Genomic DNA, 17,177 nt, shown 5'->3' with positions numbered 1-17,177 from the left:
TATTTTCTGTTATATAAAAAATTTCAAAGACTTCACATAAACAAATAAAGGGCCAGAGCACCCCTTTAATCATTTTGTCTTTTTTTTTTTTTTTCTCATTAGAACAATTGGGAAGTTGGAACCTTCTTATGTTATCCGCAAATTTCTAGATGCCCAGCGCATACACAATTTGACAGCATATCTACAGGCATTGCATCTGCAATCTTTAGCCAATGCAGATCACACCACCCTTCTACTTAATTGCTATACGAAGCTAAAGGACAGTGCCCGCTTAGAAGAATTTATTAAGGTAACCAACGCTAGCCTCATACTTATTTGTGTAAAACAGGTATGTTGCTGTGTTCCCTATGCTTTTGCAAAGGGAATATTATTTAGCCGCTTAAAAACAAAGGATGTACATTTATGGCACCGATGCCTGGGCTTTAGCGCTTAAAGGAAAAGTCCGGCGAAAATTTTTGATGTTGTATTTACCCCCAAAATTTATGCAAGTCACCAATATACACTTATTTTTGGGAAATGCACATAAAGTGCTTTTTTTCCCTGCACTTACTACTGCATCAAGGCTTCACTTCCTGGATAAAATGGTGATGTTATGACCTGACTGCCAGAGCTGTGCGGGCTGTGGCTGCTGGAGAGGCTGATGGCAGAGGGATGCTTAGTGTCCCCCTGCCATCATCCTCTCCAGAAGCCACAGCCCGCACAGCTCTCTAAGTCATGTCGTGACATCACCATTTTATCCAGGAAATGAAGCCTTGATGCAGTAGTAAGTGCAGGGGAAGGAAAACACATTATGTGCATTTCCTGTAATAAGTCTATATTGGGGATTTGTATAACTTTGGGGGGGCAATACAATACTTTAATAAAAAATTTCGCTGGACTTCTCCTTTAATGATGTAAATGTACTCATGCCTTTGCTATTGTACTATAAAGCTCAGGAACTGAACTCATCTCATAGAGCATGATGACTGGCTTCTATTAGGAATTAGGTTCTCACAGTCAATAACTGACGGTATTGATCACACTGCCATTTATCACCTAGTGTTTGAATGTCAGTGACAGGAGCAACACCTGTCCCTGTCCAATCGGAACCCCTGAATTCACACCATCCTGTGTACTAGTCCTGATCAGTTTTTCTGACAGTCGGATGTCTAATAGGCTAAATAGGGCCTTTATGCGTATCTTTGTACACAATATGTATCCCAAGGGGACCATACAGCCTCAAAGACCTATTATTAAGAGGGGAATAAGATAATCAAGCATTCTTTTTTTTCTTCTTTTTTTTAACCTATATTTTTAGGGGTGAGGTTAAGCCAACAGACTAGAGGATCACAGGAGACAGGCTTTTTTATGATAGGGAGGAAACTCCACACAAGGTGGCCCAATCATTTCTAATAGAAGGACATTCCCAGAAAATATGATAGAGCATACCCCTCGAGCCTAGACATCTCTAGCACAAGGGAGAACCGCTCAGTCTGTTTAGGGGTATGGTATCGCATCATTGACAGTTTATATTGGGTTTCTTTATAAGTAGTACAAATTGAGGTAGTAGCTGCTCTGTTCCATATATTCCTCCAGCATTCAGGGGAGATCTCTTAAGCAAAAACGGCAAGGAGTTAAAAGTGAGTTGTCCTCAAGGCCAAAATCCTTTTTTTTTTTTTTTCTTTAATTTTGTTTTTGCATTTGTTCTGTCAGGCAAGTGAAGGTGAAGTACATTTTGATGTTGAAATTGCGATAAAAGTTCTTCGGCAAGCTGGCTACCATTCACATGCCCTCTATTTGGCAGAAAAACATGCCCATCATGAGTGGTACTTGAAGATCCAGCTTGAAGACATTAAGGTGACTTTTTATCCCAACTCTTGATATGTATTGTCAAAGCAACTGTGCAGCTTTCAGTATCTATACATCTTCTTTTAATCTACGATAGAACTTTCAGGAAGCTCTGCGATACATTGGACGCCTCCCCTTTCCTCAAGCTGAGAGCAATATGAAATGTTATGGGAAAATACTCATGTATCATGTTCCCAATGAGACAACGCAGTTACTGAATGACCTTTGCACTGAATTCCCCAAGCCAGGTGGAGATAGTAGGGTGAGCTATATTTTCTGTTGGCATAAATAACTTTTTTTTTTTAATCTAGCCAAAAACCCCTTACACTTAAAACCTTTCTACACCTAAAACCTTGTCATTTAGGCAAACCCGGAAGAATTCATTCCAATATTTGCCAATAATCCTTGTGAGCTGAAGACCTTTTTGGAGCATATGACAAAAGTGCAGAGCGATTCTCCTCAAGGGGTTTATGATACTTTACTTGAGTTGCGCTTGCAGAACTGGGCACATGAGAGTAACCCACAGGTAAGTCAATACTGCATTGTTTCTTACCATCAAGTAAGTAGTCTTGTGACTGAAGGTGTTTGCAGATTCCAGACAATCAGTAGCTACAATTTGTAAAGCTTTTTTCACGAGCATTGTATATTGTTAGATGTCAGATGTGCCCTGTATTCCCAGCTCCTTTTGTATGATGAAATATTTAAAAAAGAAAAGTTAAAGGGGTAGTGCGGCGGTAATACGGTTATACAACTGTGTAATGTGTGTTATGTATGTAAATGGCCCCCTTCCCCGTGTCCCCCCCCCCAGGCATTATACTTACTGCATTCGTGTCGACCCCCGTCCACCATCTTGTGACAATGACGTCCTCTATGGGAGGCCGGCCGAACCGCTTCATCCGTCCCTCATGCCGCCCCCCTCTGCCACGTCATCAGCTGCTAAGCCGCGATTGGATGAGCACAGTTATGCTCAGCCAATCGCGGCTGAGCAGCTGATGACGCGGCAACACGGGAAAGGGGGCCATTCACTTACATAACACACATTACAAAGTTGTATAACTTTGTAATGTGTGTTATTTTGTGAATAAATTTTTACCGCCGCACTACCCCTTTAAAGGGTTACTGTATAAAAATCAGAACAGAGAGGCCAGATTTTCTCAAAATGTGGACCTATTTTAAAACTATAGAAATCCATGTATAGCAGTCCACATGACGTGTAAGCTCTGTGTTTTCCAAGTAAGTTCCCCTAAGTTTTTTAACAGGCAAAGCAGCAGCTCCAGAATGATGCCATGACACTCCTGAAGAGCGGAAGGTTTAAGAACGTGTTTGATAAAGCACTTGTGCTGTGCCAGATGCATAATTTTCAGAAAGGAGTGCTGTATCTGTATGAGCAAGGCAAACTGTGAGTAGTATACTTTTCCCATTACATAAATTGCGTAGTCATGTTTTATATTCTTGCACTATTACATAAATGATGTGATGCATTGCTTCAGTCACTCTAATTTTCTCCATTTTTCTTATAGCTTCCAGCAGATCATGCACTACCACATGCAAAATGATCAGTACCAGGAGGTAATAGAAGCCTGTAAGCAGTATGGAGAGCAGGAGAGCTGCTTGTGGGAGCAGGCACTTAGTTACTTTGCTCGCAAGGAAGAAGACTGCAAGGAACACGTTGCTACAGTATTACGGCATATTGAGAGCAAAAACCTCATGCCTCCACTATTGGGTAAATATCTGGGAATTATTAACTTTGAGATATAGTCGTTAACCCCTTCATGACAAAGGTTATTGATGCACAGATGTCCAGGTCACAATCAAGCAGTGTTACCTTCTCAGAGCCATGACGCTTTTATTTTTCCACCCACAGGGGTGGTTGGGGGCTCATTTTAGTGCCACGATCCCTAGTTTATATTTCTAGTTGGTATTATATTGGTGTAAAAAAAAGACCCTTTTTATTAATTCTTTTTTGATATATAATATTAAATCAGCAATTCAGGTATATTTTGGACATGATTTGAAAAGACATTCTCCTGTTCATATAAAGTCTTACAGCTGAGTGCATATCAGAGCAAAATTTATGAAGAATAGAAAAGTCTGTAGCTCAGAATCAGAATTGTATAAAGCCATACTCTGGAGAAGGGGACAGAAATGTCTACTGCTCGTAGAGTTCTTTGGCCACTTTGGCCTTTTGCAATGTAACAAAATGTGAAAGAACTGAAAGCCTCTAAATGCATTGTATGTATTCTATGTATATTCTTCTTTAACCAACAGCCTTTCACATGGCAGACTTAGGCCAGATTCACATATTCACAGTGTGCCAGTACAATAGCGCTAGAGATTAAACTGTCCTTTGACTTTTGTTTTGCAAAACTTTTAATATGTCATAGAGCCATGTCTAAAGTTTTGACCGGTCTGGGTCTGAGTGTCCAAGCCTGTACTGATCGGGAGAACGAGCTGCAGCACGTCGTCTCACCGCTCTGTGTCAGCATAATCGGTCGGCCTACATTATAATCCCGACTGATCACGTCACACAAAGCCGGGAGAGGACTGTGCTTAGAACCGGGAGAGGACTGCGCTATCTCCTAATCCGAACCCTCAGACCCATACCGATCAAAACTTTTGACATGTTTCTGACACGAAAATCCTATGGTTGGGTCGAAAAAGTAGTGGGACTGTGGTTGAAGCGCTATAATACATCTTATAACATATATTTATTCACAATTACATATACGTGTATACATTAAACACAAACAAATATGTACAAACTAGGGGATTATGCTTTTTTTACAAGTGTTCGGGATGAGGGATGAGTCACCCCTGTTGCGCCCTGCCTCCCCTGGGGTGGGACCCCCTGGTTTAGGCGTCCCCAAACATCAGGAGGGACTAACCCTATACTCGGGTTGTAGTTGTCTGTCCTGTCACTGATGTCAATGATCTTGGGTATATTTAGATCAATACATGACATAAACAATGGCAGGTATAGAAATAGGTTGTCAATAATTATTATGAAATCCCTTCTTCCATTTTTTAACGCGTTTCCCTTGTTCTATAGCGACAAGTTTCTCAGGGAATAGGAAGAGTGTTGGTAAATGTTTGGGATATGCCTTGATTAGAATGATAGTCTGATCCAAAGGAAGCTGATGTTCACATTATGATGTCAGTCACACCGTTGTGTGTATGTGTGGGGGGGGTACCCCAATAGAGAGATGAGGGGAAGCCCCTAGACACTCCAAAGTTTGTCAGGTAACAAATCTGGGAGATGACTTCTAGGATATTGATTGGTCTAATGTGATGTCCGGTCTACTCTAGTATAGAGATCAATTATCCCTTACTTGTGGCCTGGTATAGGTTCCTTGGATGCTTGATAGGCCCATTCCAGGATTTCAATGTATCACAATGTTTCCCTGTGCAGACAACTACAACCAGAGTATAGGGTTAGTCCCTCCTGACGTTTGGGGACGCCTAAACCATGGGGTCCCACCCCAGCAATAGGCAGGGCGCAACAGGGGTGACCCATCCCTCATCCCGAACACTTGTAAATAATCATAATCACCTAGTTTGTACATATTTGTTTGTGTTTAATATATACACGTATATGTAATTGTGAATAAATATATGCTATAAGATGTATTATAGCGCTTCATCCACAGTCCCACTACTTTTTTGATCATGTCTCTGACATGTCAAAAGTATTGCAAAACGACAGTGACACTTTAACTGTTTTGAAGCTCACAGCATCATGAATGATCAGCTGTTTGTACAGCAGTTTTAGGTGTTCACTTTCAGGTAATTACATACAAAGAGAGAATATTAAATACAAAATCTAACATAACTAAACAAGTTGTCCTGTCAATTAAGTTATCATTTTCATTACCCAGTTCCGAGACAGTGATATGCTCTTTATATAGTTATTGATTTCTTTCATAGTTGTGCAGACTTTGGCACATAACTCCACTGCCACCCTGTCTGTGATAAGAGACTACCTGATCAACAAAATGCAGAAACTAAGTCAGCAAGCAGAAGATGATGAAAGAACTGTGAACCAATACAGGGAGGAAACAGCTCGCATCCGACAGGAGATCCTTGAATTGCGGAACAGGTAAAAGACAAATGCCAGTATCTGTACAGAATGTGTAAAATAGACACATGAACATAAGGACATGTGGAACATTCATTTGGGTAAAAAAATCCTTTTTGATTTGACCTTTGTATATGCGTATGGCTCTCTTCTTAAGCCCTAAGATCTTCCAGAAGACTAAGTGCAGCATCTGTAGCAGTGCCCTGGAGCTGCCGTCAGTACACTTCTTGTGTAGCCACTCTTTCCATCAGCACTGCTTTGAGAGTTATGCAGAGAGCGACTCAGAATGCCCCACATGCCTGCCAGAGAATCGTCAGGTCCTTGATATGATCAGGTCGCAGGAAGAGAAGAAGGACCTGTTTGACCACTTCCAACACCAGGTCATTATACAATCTTTTCATAATCTTAAACTGTACATGCTGGAGAAAAAGGGATATCTATTATAATGTATAGATGTCTTTTAAATGCAAATCTGTAAAGAAATATTAGCAGAAATGCCTCAGATGAGTATCTGGATGCTCGCAAAATGGAATGGAGTGGTTTTGATCAGTCTGCGACATCTCAATTTGTGACCGTACCTGTTTAAAGTTCTCTATTATTATGATCTCCTAATGCCATTTATTTACAGTTGGTGACCATTGACGTGGCTGACACCACTGCACCGAACACTAGTAATTCTAATATGAGTGGCTGCAGAATAAGCTTTAAGGCAGGGGATGTCAAATATCCAGTAAACCACATACACTACCGTTCAAAAGTTTGGGGTCACCCAAACAATTTTGTGTTTTCCATGAAAAGTCACACTTCTTCACCAGCATACGTTGTGAAATGAATAGAAAATAGAGTCAAGACATTGACAAGGTTGGAAATAATGATTTGTATTTGAAATAACATTGTTTTTACATCAGACTTTGCTTTCGTCAAAGAATCCACCTTTTGCAGCAATTACAGCATTGCACACCTTTGGCATTCTAGCTATTAATCTGTTGAGGCAAGCTGGAGAAATTGCACCCCACGCTTCTAGAAGCAGCTCCCACAAGTTGGATTGGTTGGATGGGCACTTCTGGTGTACCATACGGTCAAGCTGCTCCCACAATAGCTCAATGGGGTTCAGATCTGGTGACTGCGCTGGCCACTCCATTACCGATAGAATACCAGCTGCCTGCTTCTGCTGTAAATAGTTTTTGCACAATTTGGAGGTGTGTTTAGGGTCATTGTCCTGTTGTAGGATGAAATTGGCTCCAATCAAGCGCTGTCCACTGGGTATGGCATGGCGTTGCAAAATCCTTTTTACCCTGTACAAATCTCCCACCTTACCAGCACCAAAGCAACCCCAGACCATCACATTACCTCCACCATGCTTAACAGATGGCTTCAGGCATTCTTCCAGCATCTTTTCATTTGTTCTGCGTCTCACAAACGTTCTTCTTTGTGATCCAAACACTTTAAACTTGGATTCATCCGTCCAATGTCTGTATTCTTTTGCCCATCTTAATCTTTTTCTTTTATTGGTCAGTCTCAGATACGGCTTTTTCTTTCTAAACTCTGCTCTGAAGCCCAAAATCCCGCAGCCGCCTCTTCACTGTAGATGTTGACACTGGTGTTTTGCGGGCACTATTTAATGAAGATGCCAGTTGGGGACCTGTGAGGGGTCTGTTTCTCAAACTAGAGACTCTTCTTGCTTAGTTGTGCAACGCGGCCTCCCACTTCTTTTTCTACTCTGGTTAGAGCCTGTTTGTGCTGTCTTCTGAAGGGAGTAGTACACACTGTTGTAGGAAATCTTCAATTTCTAAGCAATTTCTCGCATGGAATAGCCTTCATTTCTAAGAAAAAGAATAGACTGTCGAGTTTCAGATGAAAGTTCTTTTCTGGCCATTTTGAGCGTTTAATTGACCCCACAAATGTGATGCTCCAGAAACACAATCTGCTCAAAGGAAGGTCAGTTTTGTAGCTTCTGTAACGAGCTAGACTGTTTTCAGATGTGTGAACATGATTGCACACGGGTTTTCTAATCTTCGATTAGCCTTCTGAGCCAATGAGCAAACACATTGGACTATTAGAACACTGGAGTGATAGTTGCTGGAAATGGGCCTCTATACACCTATGTAGATATTGCACCAAAAACCAGACATTTGCAGTTAGAATAGTCATTTACCACATTAGCAATGTATATAGTGCATTTGTTTAAAGTTAGGACTAGTTTAAAGTTATCTTCATTGAAAAGTACAGTGCTTTTCCTTAAAAAATAAGGACATTTCAATGTGACCCCAAACTTTTGAACGGTAGTGTATAAGACAAGATAAAGTGAGATTTAAAGACGAGCTCCAAACAACACCCCAGTACCTGGAAATACTGTAGAGAGCTGAAAATAACTATGAAAATGGTGTGCATGCTATATGCAGAAAACTTTTTTCTGCACAGACTCAAGTCAAGCCTCACTGATTTAAAGTTGCCACATTCCCTTGTGAATGGATACCAGTTACTGGAATAGGATGTACATCAAGTTCAAAATTGTGTTTGTAGCTCTTTACATCAGTTAATAGAGCTAAAAAAAAGTGTTCTCCTCACTTTCCAGGTCCTGGGGTCCTTGTGGGGGGCACCAGGGACAAGTTCTCATTAATATTCACTTACATTAGTCTGGTTTACCATGAGTAAATAATAATAATAATTAATTGTCTTAATATTATTATTTTTTTTTTATTCAAGTTAAAGTGTGCTAATGATGGATTCAGCGTAGTCGCAGAATACTTTGGCCGTGGTGTATTCAACAAATTGACGTTGATCACAGATGCTCCTGCAGGAAGGACAGCTGTAGTAAAGGATGCAGGACTGCAGCGGGACCTTCTTATCAACACCAGAAGAAACGTGTAATTCACACGAAAATACTATTTATAATCAAGGACACTTACAGTGTGGTTATCTACGTTCTGACAAAACATAGATCCAGTGGACCATCTTTAACGTATCACGAACATACCAGTCTTTTAGGTATCTAGTATTTCGTTTCAGAAGGCTCTATCACTTCTTTGACTTTAATGGACATTAATATATGGCAGACATTAGCACTATTGTATTTGCATTACACCTGGGCAATATAATTTGTGGAAAGTTTCTGTGGTCTCTTTAGTTATAGGCATTATTTCATTAATCTGCTTTTTCCAAATACAGTGGTGCCTTGGATTACGAGCAAAATTCGTTCCGGGACCATGCTTGTAATCCAAATCCTCTTACACCAAAGCAAATTTTTCCATAAGGAATCGTTGAAACACAGACAAAAGGTTCCACCCCCTAAAATATATATTTTTCATCTGAATAACAGATAAACAAGCATTTAGAAAGCTGGATATGTCATAAGTTACTGTAGAGTATAGCCAAGCAGCATGTGGTGTATAATGTATAGTAAGTGCATAAGAATGAAAAAAACGGAGCAGTTTGTAGATACAGGATGGAACTGCAGATCCCCCATTGTACAGGAGTGTAGTACAACAGGCTAGAATAGAGAAGCAGGGCTGGCAGAGGTCTGTGTGGTCACATGATCACAATGGGGAGGGGGGGGGTCAGCATGGACCTATCAGGAAGTGAGAATCACAGAGCTGTGCAGGAGTACAGTAAAAGAAACTTTTCTATACAGCAGTGTGTATAGCTCAGTGTTAGTGCAGGCACATTATAGCAGCAGTGTGTATAGCTGAGTGTGAGTGCAGGCACAATTATAGCAAGAATGCAAAGGATGCGAAACAAAGGCTGAGCGAGACTGCATGGAGCATTAAGGAATGAGCAGGGCAGATTACAGCTATGAAAAGATTACCTCTGCAGCCCTGTCCCCTGATGCAAGCCCCAGCCTGAAGTGGATCTGCTATGATTTGGAAGGTGAAGGAGACTTCCTGGGTCAGAGTACAATGCTGTAGACCATGTTATGCAGCCCATGCCCCTCCCACCCAGTACAGGGAGCTCTTAAACCAAGTTACAATTTTGAAAAACTGTGAGCTCTTCTTGCAAAACCCTCTCAATCAAAGTTACTCTTAAACCAAGGTACCACTGTATCCCAAAAATGGACTGTGTATGCCTTCACTTAAGGAGCCGTCCTGTTCTGTCTTTCCACCTGCCTCACAACATTTTGAGGGGCAGAGTCCACTTGGTCATGCATGCAGAGGACCTAGAGCATACAAGCTTTATATGACATGCATATGGTAAAAACATGAAATAAATATATATCATAATAATAAAAAATTGTTTTAATGCGAAAGCATAAGTAAATTACACAATCCCCAAGGTATCAGCTCAATACAGCCAGAATTAATTATCATGATCATTAATTCCTGCTGTAGGTAGCGTTAAAAAATTCAATTTTAGTTATAAATGTACAATGTTTAAAACTTGTCTGGAGGAAAGTTTATTTGGGTTTTTTGTTCATATGTATATCACCTGTAACTATTCTGTTTGTAATAGTTTTACCCTTTTCCAACAAAAAAAAATAGTTTCTTTAAACAACTTTCCATACTTGGGCTCTCTTTTTCCATCCTCTTTTGTCTGTCTTTTAAAAGAGGATACTCAAGAAAACAAGTGGAGAAAATAACACACACTATTATGGAGAATCCCAAAATCTCCAAAAATAAAAACACATAGACAAATTTTTGTGACTAAGTACAATCAACATGTCAATAATTTAAAAAAGAAACATAAAAATATTCATTTTGCAAATAGAGACCAAATATAGAAAGTTCTTTAGGTGCTTTTTGATGCCTTGAAAAAGGGCAAAACTATTGCTAATATACAGTCAAAAAAACTGTTGTTACTCCCCAGTAATGATGTTTCCTGGAGTACATGACATCACCACAGAGAGCGAGAGACAGGAAACCTTGAGGATAAAAAGATTAGGCCCTCTTCTCATCCTCAGTGATTTCCAGAGACCGAAGAGAGTCATGATTAGTACAAGGATAATAATTTAGGAACCATCAACATAGCACCAGACAGAGAATACCAGAGAAGAAAAATCAGGGAGGGACAATAGCCTGTACCAAAGGACACACCCGAAGATTTAGCAAGATCTAACCTATATTGCCGGAAGAACGTGCGAGGTGAAGACCAAACAGCTGCCCTGCAGATCTGAGAGAGATGCATCACTACGCTCGGCCCAGGAAGCAGCAATAGCTGTGGTGGAATGGGCTCTAAGCCTAAGAGGAGGAGAGAGACCAGAAGAAAACTAGCATGAACAGATGGCCTGCCTAAGCCATCTAGCTATAGAGCCACTGCTGGCTTTTCACCCCTTACTGGCCCCTGAAAACTGAATGAAAAGAGATCTGAACCTGTTTGATCATCTTCAAGACAATGGGAATCAGCGCTAAGGGAGGGAAAGTGTACATTCGGTCCCATGGCTACTTAAGAGCCAGAGTGTCTACTGCTAGGGGCCAGTCTACTGGGGGCAGTAGGAAAAAACCTGCCTGTCTGCCCTGGTGGCTTCCCCCATAGATCTGCTATCATCTGGATGACTGCTGGATTCAATTGCCATTCCCCCTGATGTAGCTGGTGGCGGCTGAGAAAGTAAGCTCTGGTGTTGAAGGACACCCTTGAGGTGAACAGCTGAGAGACTTAACAGATTTTCCTCTGCAAAAGAAAAAATACTATAAGGCAAGTTTAACAACGAAAAACTTTTGGTGGTACCCTGACTATTGATTATGGAAACAGCAGTAGAGTTGTCAGATAAGATCTTTACATCTGAACCCTGCCCATAACTTTCAGCTGCTAACAAGGAAAAATAAATGGCTGCCAATTCCTTAAAGTTATATGACTAAGGGCCCTATTCCACCGGACGATTATCGTTTGCATAATCATTAACGATCTCAAACGACCGCTATTGCGAAAGACCTGAAAACGTTCACTCATTTCCATTGAACGATAATCGTTACTTATTATCGTAATTGCGATAGTTTTTCTTTGCTATTTATTCGCTATTGCGTTCGTATCTATTGTGAACGACCGAACGACGTCTTATTCAATGCGAACGATTTGCGAACGAGCAACGATAAAAATAGGTCCAGGTCTTATAAAGCGATGAACGATTTCTCGTTCGGTTGTTAATCGTTAACTGCATTTCAACCGAACGATTATCATTTAGATTCGAACGATTTAACGATAATCTGAACGATAATCGTCCGGCGGAATAGGGCCCTTATGCCCCTATTCCACGAGTCGTTTGGAGGAGCAAACGAGCGCTATTAGCGCTCGTTTGCTCCTCGTTCCCCGCTCGCTGCCGCCGCTATTCAGCGCGGCTGCAGCGAGCGGGTGAGTGCGGGAGGGGCTGCTCGGAGGATCGCTGATCGTCCGGGCAGCCCATAGGATTTAGCAGCGTCTGCTGCCGATGCTCCTATTCAACGGAGTGACGGCAGCAGATCGCTGCTATATCAGTCGCGTTTTTTTCAACATGTTGAAAAACAAGCGACTGCAACGATCAGCCGACATGAACGATGTCGGCTGATCGTTGCACTCTATTCCACGGGACGAATATCGTTCGTAGCGGCCGATATCGGCCGAATACGAATGATATTGCTCCTTTAAACGACCCGTGGAATAGGGGCTTAAGGGTGCGTTTACATAGAAAGATTTGTCTGACAGATTTTGGAAGCCAAAGCCAGGAATTGATTTAAAAAGAAGATAGATCCCAGTCTTTCCTTTATGACCTGACCATGTTTATAGTCTGTTCCTGGTTTTGGCTTAAAAGATCTGTCAGATAAATCTGTCTGTGTAAACGCACCCATTAGTACTATTACCCGATCAGCCAATTATCGCTCCGTGTAAAATATACCACGATCATCGGCAGCTCGTTGATATAGGTTAGAACCTATATTTGTCAGGCACCGACCGCACACTGCTATGTGTAATAGCGGTGCGCGGCCAGCGACTGACGATATACTTTACCTATCTACGCTCCAGGGCTGCTTCTGCGGTCGCTTCTCTCCGGGTCCCATGCGCTCTAGCTTTAGAGCGGCCTGTCAACTGACAGGCCGCTCAGCCAATCACAGGCTGCGGCGGTCCCGGCCTGTGATTGGCTGAGTGGCCTGTCAGCTGACAGGCCCCTCTGAAGCTAGAGCGCGCTGGATCCGGTGAGAAGCGGACCGCAGGAGCAGCCCTGGAGCGTGGATAGGTAATGTATATAGTTTAAGCAAGGGCTGCAGGGACATCGGTAACTATGTCCTTGCAGCCCTTGTTAAACGATTATCGAGCCGTGTAATAGGCCCAGTAAACGAGTGCTGATCTAGCTCATTTACAGGTATTATCAGGACCCCATCGGCCCGTCTAATAGTACCCTTATTCTGGTACTGTAGGCCCCCCACTCCCAGGGGCTGGCATCTGTTGTAATAACCTCAGGAGAAGACACTATCCAGCTGAGACCAGAAGATAGATTTGATGTACATAACCACCAAGAAAAGATACATTTCTAACCGGTAATTTCATTTCTTTGAACCCATGACTGCACCCCTGGAGAGGACCACCTCCTACTCCCATTGGACAAGAAACAGGACCATTGGACCTTTAAAAGAAGCAAATCGCAGCACCAGTTCTCAGCAAGGTACCTAGAAGTGAAGCTTACTAACACAGCACAGAAAAAGCATGCACACACACACACATATATATATATATATATATATATATATATATATATATATGATATTTGTGTGTGTAACAGACACAAAATACTATAATAAAATACATTATTTAATATATATATATATATATATATACAAATCATATAGAGCAGGGTTTCTCAACCTGCGGTACGCGTACTACAGGGGGTACGCGCCGCAGGTTGAGGTGGTACACGGGAGGTGGGGAAAAAAAAAAAACTTTTGCTTTTGGTGCCGGGACACTGCCATCATCCAGCAATGTCCCGACACGAATTACCGCCATTGCGCTCTCCTTCCTTCCCCCAGCAGCGTGGTGTGTAGGACAGGGCTTGAAGATGCTGCTGGGGAAAAGGAGACCGCACAGCTGACAGGGAGCGCCGGTACCAACACCCCCGGACCCCACACAGCTCAGTATAGCCACCGGCTGCTCTGCTTGGTCGGTTCCCGGGATGTGGGGGGTGCTATGCGGCACTCAGTAATGGACCCCCCCCCCTCCGATGCCAAATACATCACCCCCTCTCCCCCTTCAAACCCTGTGTACCCCTCATCAGATCTGCAGCGCCGAGCCGGCTCCCAGCTACCCCAGGGAAGCTGAAAGCCGGCTCTGCAGATCTGATGAGTGGTACACAGGGTTTGAAGGGGGAGAGGGGGTGATGTATTTGGCATCGGAGGGGGGGGGGGGGATCGATTACACCCCCCCGCATCCCGTAACCAACCAAGCGGCAGGGGGTGCTATACTGAGCTGTGTGGGGTCCGGGGGGTGTTGGTATTGCCAGTCAGCTGTGCGGTCTCCTCCAGCGGCCGGGAGCCGATGGGACAGTTTGTACCGTGTCTCCCCCCCCCCCTCCTCTCCCCCCCCCCCCCTTCACCTCTTCTCTCCCTCCCTCCTCCATCTCCCCCCATCACCTCCTCTCTCCCTCCCTCTTCCATCTGCCCCCATCACTTCCTCTCCCTCCTCCATCTCCTCCAATCAACTCCTCTCTCCCTCCCTCCTCCATCTCCCCCTTCACCTCTTCTCTCCCTCCCTCCTCCATCTCCCTCCCTCTTCCATCTGTCCCATCACTTCCTATCTCCCTCCCTCCTCCATCTCCCCCTTCACCTCTTCTCTCCCTCCCTCCTCCATCTCCCTCCCTCTTCCATCTGCCCCATCACTTCCTATCTCCCTCCCTCCTCCATCTCCCCCATCACCTCCTCTCTCCCTCCCTCCTCCATCTTCACCTCCTCTCTCTCCCTCCCTCCTCCATCTTCACCTCCTCTCTCTCCCTCCCTCCTCACCCTTCACCTCCTCCCTCCCTCCCTCCCTCCCTCCCTCCATCTCCCCCCTTCACCTTCTCTTTCCCTCTCCTTCACCTCCTCTCTCCACCTTCCTCCATCTCTTCCTTCACATCCTCTCTCTCTGGGCCGTAGGGAGAAAAAAAAGGAAAAAAGAAGACACCGTCACCTGTGAGTTACTGAACTAGTTTTTTATTTTATTTTGTAGAACGTTATTTTCTTAGAGGTGCCATGAGGTAAAAAAAAAATTCCAAAGGGTAACCCTTCCCAGACCTCACATTTGATAGCAACATCATGGGGAAGTATCTATCTACATAGGGGAAAGTATCTGACTACATAGGGGAGGTATCTGGCTACATGAGGAGGAATCTGACTACATGGGGTAGGTATCAGATACTTCCTGATGTAGCCAGACTACATGGGGAGCGCAGGAAGTTAAGAAGGATCTGTTCAAGGCCTGGTGGCTAATGAGTGTAATAGGCAATGGCTACATTCTCACAGCGCAAAGCCATAGGCCATAACAGCACAGAGTATGGCAACAAATTTCGCTGCGAAGCGTATGTGTGAAACAACCCTAAGGCAACGTTTATAATCGATCACATCCTTGGGGGTTCTCAGCTGGAGAATCTCGTCACCTGGGGGTACTTGGCCTGAAAAGGTTGAGAAACACTGATATAGAGAGAGAGGCAGATTTTAGGCGGGGTGCAGTCAAGAGCTCAAAGAAAAGAAATGACCATTTAGTAATTTGTGTTTCCTCTTCTCGCCTTATGATGGCACCCTTTGAGATTAGAGTAGGACTAGGGTTACTACTGCCTGAAGAACCCTACGGCTAAAGGTAAGATGCTCAGTAGAGGAGAGCTGTAATCTCTAGTGCCTACAGAATGTATGAGGGGTGCTTCAGGTGGCAGTTCTACAGCTCTGATCTATCGGTACTGAAGCTCTCTTCGCCCGTATGGTAGCTACAGTTTTAGTGGAATGGGCTCTAAATCCCACAGGAATCTCCCTCCTACTAGTCTTGTAACACTCTCCAATGGCCTGCTTAACCCATCTGGCAATTGTTTGAGAGATAGCTGTTACCCCTATTCTTCCGCTGGAAAGAAGTGAAAAGGTTGTCATTACTTCTCCAATCCTTAGTAGTGTCCAGGAAGTGAAGAATAACCTGTCTGACATCTAATGTGTGGTAAGCAGCTTCTCTGTCATTAGAAGGGTTATTACAAAAGAAAGGAAGAACTACCTCCTGGGATCTATGAAAATCAGACAATACTTTAGGAAGGAAGGCAGGGTCAAGGTATAGTATAATGTTGTAGCGAACAGTCATGTAGGGGGAGATGTTAGAAAAAGCCCTGATCTTACTCACCCTCCAGGCAGAAATCAGCCTTCCTATTAGCTATTACTTCAAAGATAAAAACTTAATCTGAGAATCAGACATAGGCTTGAACGGGGATCCATTGTTGGGGTCTCCAAAGTCTGCAGATTTCTAGGAACACTTCTTGGGACAATTCCCACTCCCCTTGGTTGAGTCTGTTCCAGCTTAGAAAGTCTGCTATGGAATTGTCCACTCGTTTTAGATGCAGCTCCAGTAGGGAGAGAAGGTGGGGCTCTGCCAGTCTGAACATGTAATATACTCATGAATTCTGGAGATCTTGAACCCCCCTGATGGTTGATGTAAGTAACCGCTGAGGCATTGTTTGTTAGAACTGTGACGTTCCTTACTTGCAACTGTGGAGGAGCTTGGGTCAAAGATAGAAAATGTCTCAATTCTCTTACGTTTGGTGAGTCTCTTGCCTCCTCTGGATTCCATACCCCTGTAGTATAAGGGGTCCAAATGAGCCCCCAGGGGCTGGCGTCTGTAGTAATTGCAGTTACGTCCTACAGATTCCAGGGTAGACACCTGTTGAGATGATCTTGCACTTCCCACCAGGAGAGGGATCTTATACTCTGTAAAGAGTCTAGGGAATCAACCAAGCCATCCCATTCAGAAAGTATCTGATATTGAAGTACTCTAGTATGATATTCTGATATTGAGCCCATGGAGCTGCCGGAATACATGATGTAAACTAGATTTGCATTACCAGGGAAATACATAGTGCTTGAAAAGAGCGCCCCTTTACCAGTGACTTCCAGAGCGCCGCTTTACCAGTGACTTCCAGAACGCCCCTTTACCAGTGACTTCCTTTTAAGAGAAACTTTAATCCTTGGTGCCGTCTCTTTAAGAGCGACTTGGATCGCATCCCTTTAAGAGCAACTTGGCTCCCGTCCCTTTAAGAGCGACCTGGGTCCCTTGGCTCTTAAAGGGACCCAGGTCGCTCTTAAAGGGACCGATTTTGCTCTTAAAGGGACCCATTTCGCTCTTAAAGGGACATATTTCACTCTTAAAGGGACAT

The 17,177-nt window shown here is 43.4% G+C and overlaps 1 protein-coding gene across 1 annotated transcript in view; it reads left to right on the top strand.

Annotated features, from left to right (window-relative positions):
- Positions 1-10,275, top strand: part of VPS11 (VPS11 core subunit of CORVET and HOPS complexes) — a 67,989-nt gene extending 57,714 nt beyond the window's left edge. The window contains exons 8-16 of the mRNA XM_069947578.1: positions 103-289; positions 1,693-1,836; positions 1,925-2,089; positions 2,192-2,353; positions 3,087-3,226; positions 3,348-3,550; positions 5,752-5,923; positions 6,060-6,282; positions 8,609-10,275. Of these exons, the coding sequence (XP_069803679.1) occupies positions 103-289; positions 1,693-1,836; positions 1,925-2,089; positions 2,192-2,353; positions 3,087-3,226; positions 3,348-3,550; positions 5,752-5,923; positions 6,060-6,282; positions 8,609-8,773 (1,561 nt within the window). The 3' untranslated portion in view covers positions 8,774-10,275. The remainder of the gene's footprint in view (positions 1-102; positions 290-1,692; positions 1,837-1,924; positions 2,090-2,191; positions 2,354-3,086; positions 3,227-3,347; positions 3,551-5,751; positions 5,924-6,059; positions 6,283-8,608) is intronic.
- Positions 10,276-17,177: the final 6,902 nt, after the last annotated feature.

Source organism: Dendropsophus ebraccatus, chromosome 12 (genome assembly GCF_027789765.1).
Source record: "Dendropsophus ebraccatus isolate aDenEbr1 chromosome 12, aDenEbr1.pat, whole genome shotgun sequence".
NCBI classification, from domain to species: domain Eukaryota; kingdom Metazoa; phylum Chordata; class Amphibia; order Anura; family Hylidae; genus Dendropsophus; species Dendropsophus ebraccatus.
This window is presented reverse-complemented; position numbering and strand designations above follow the sequence as displayed.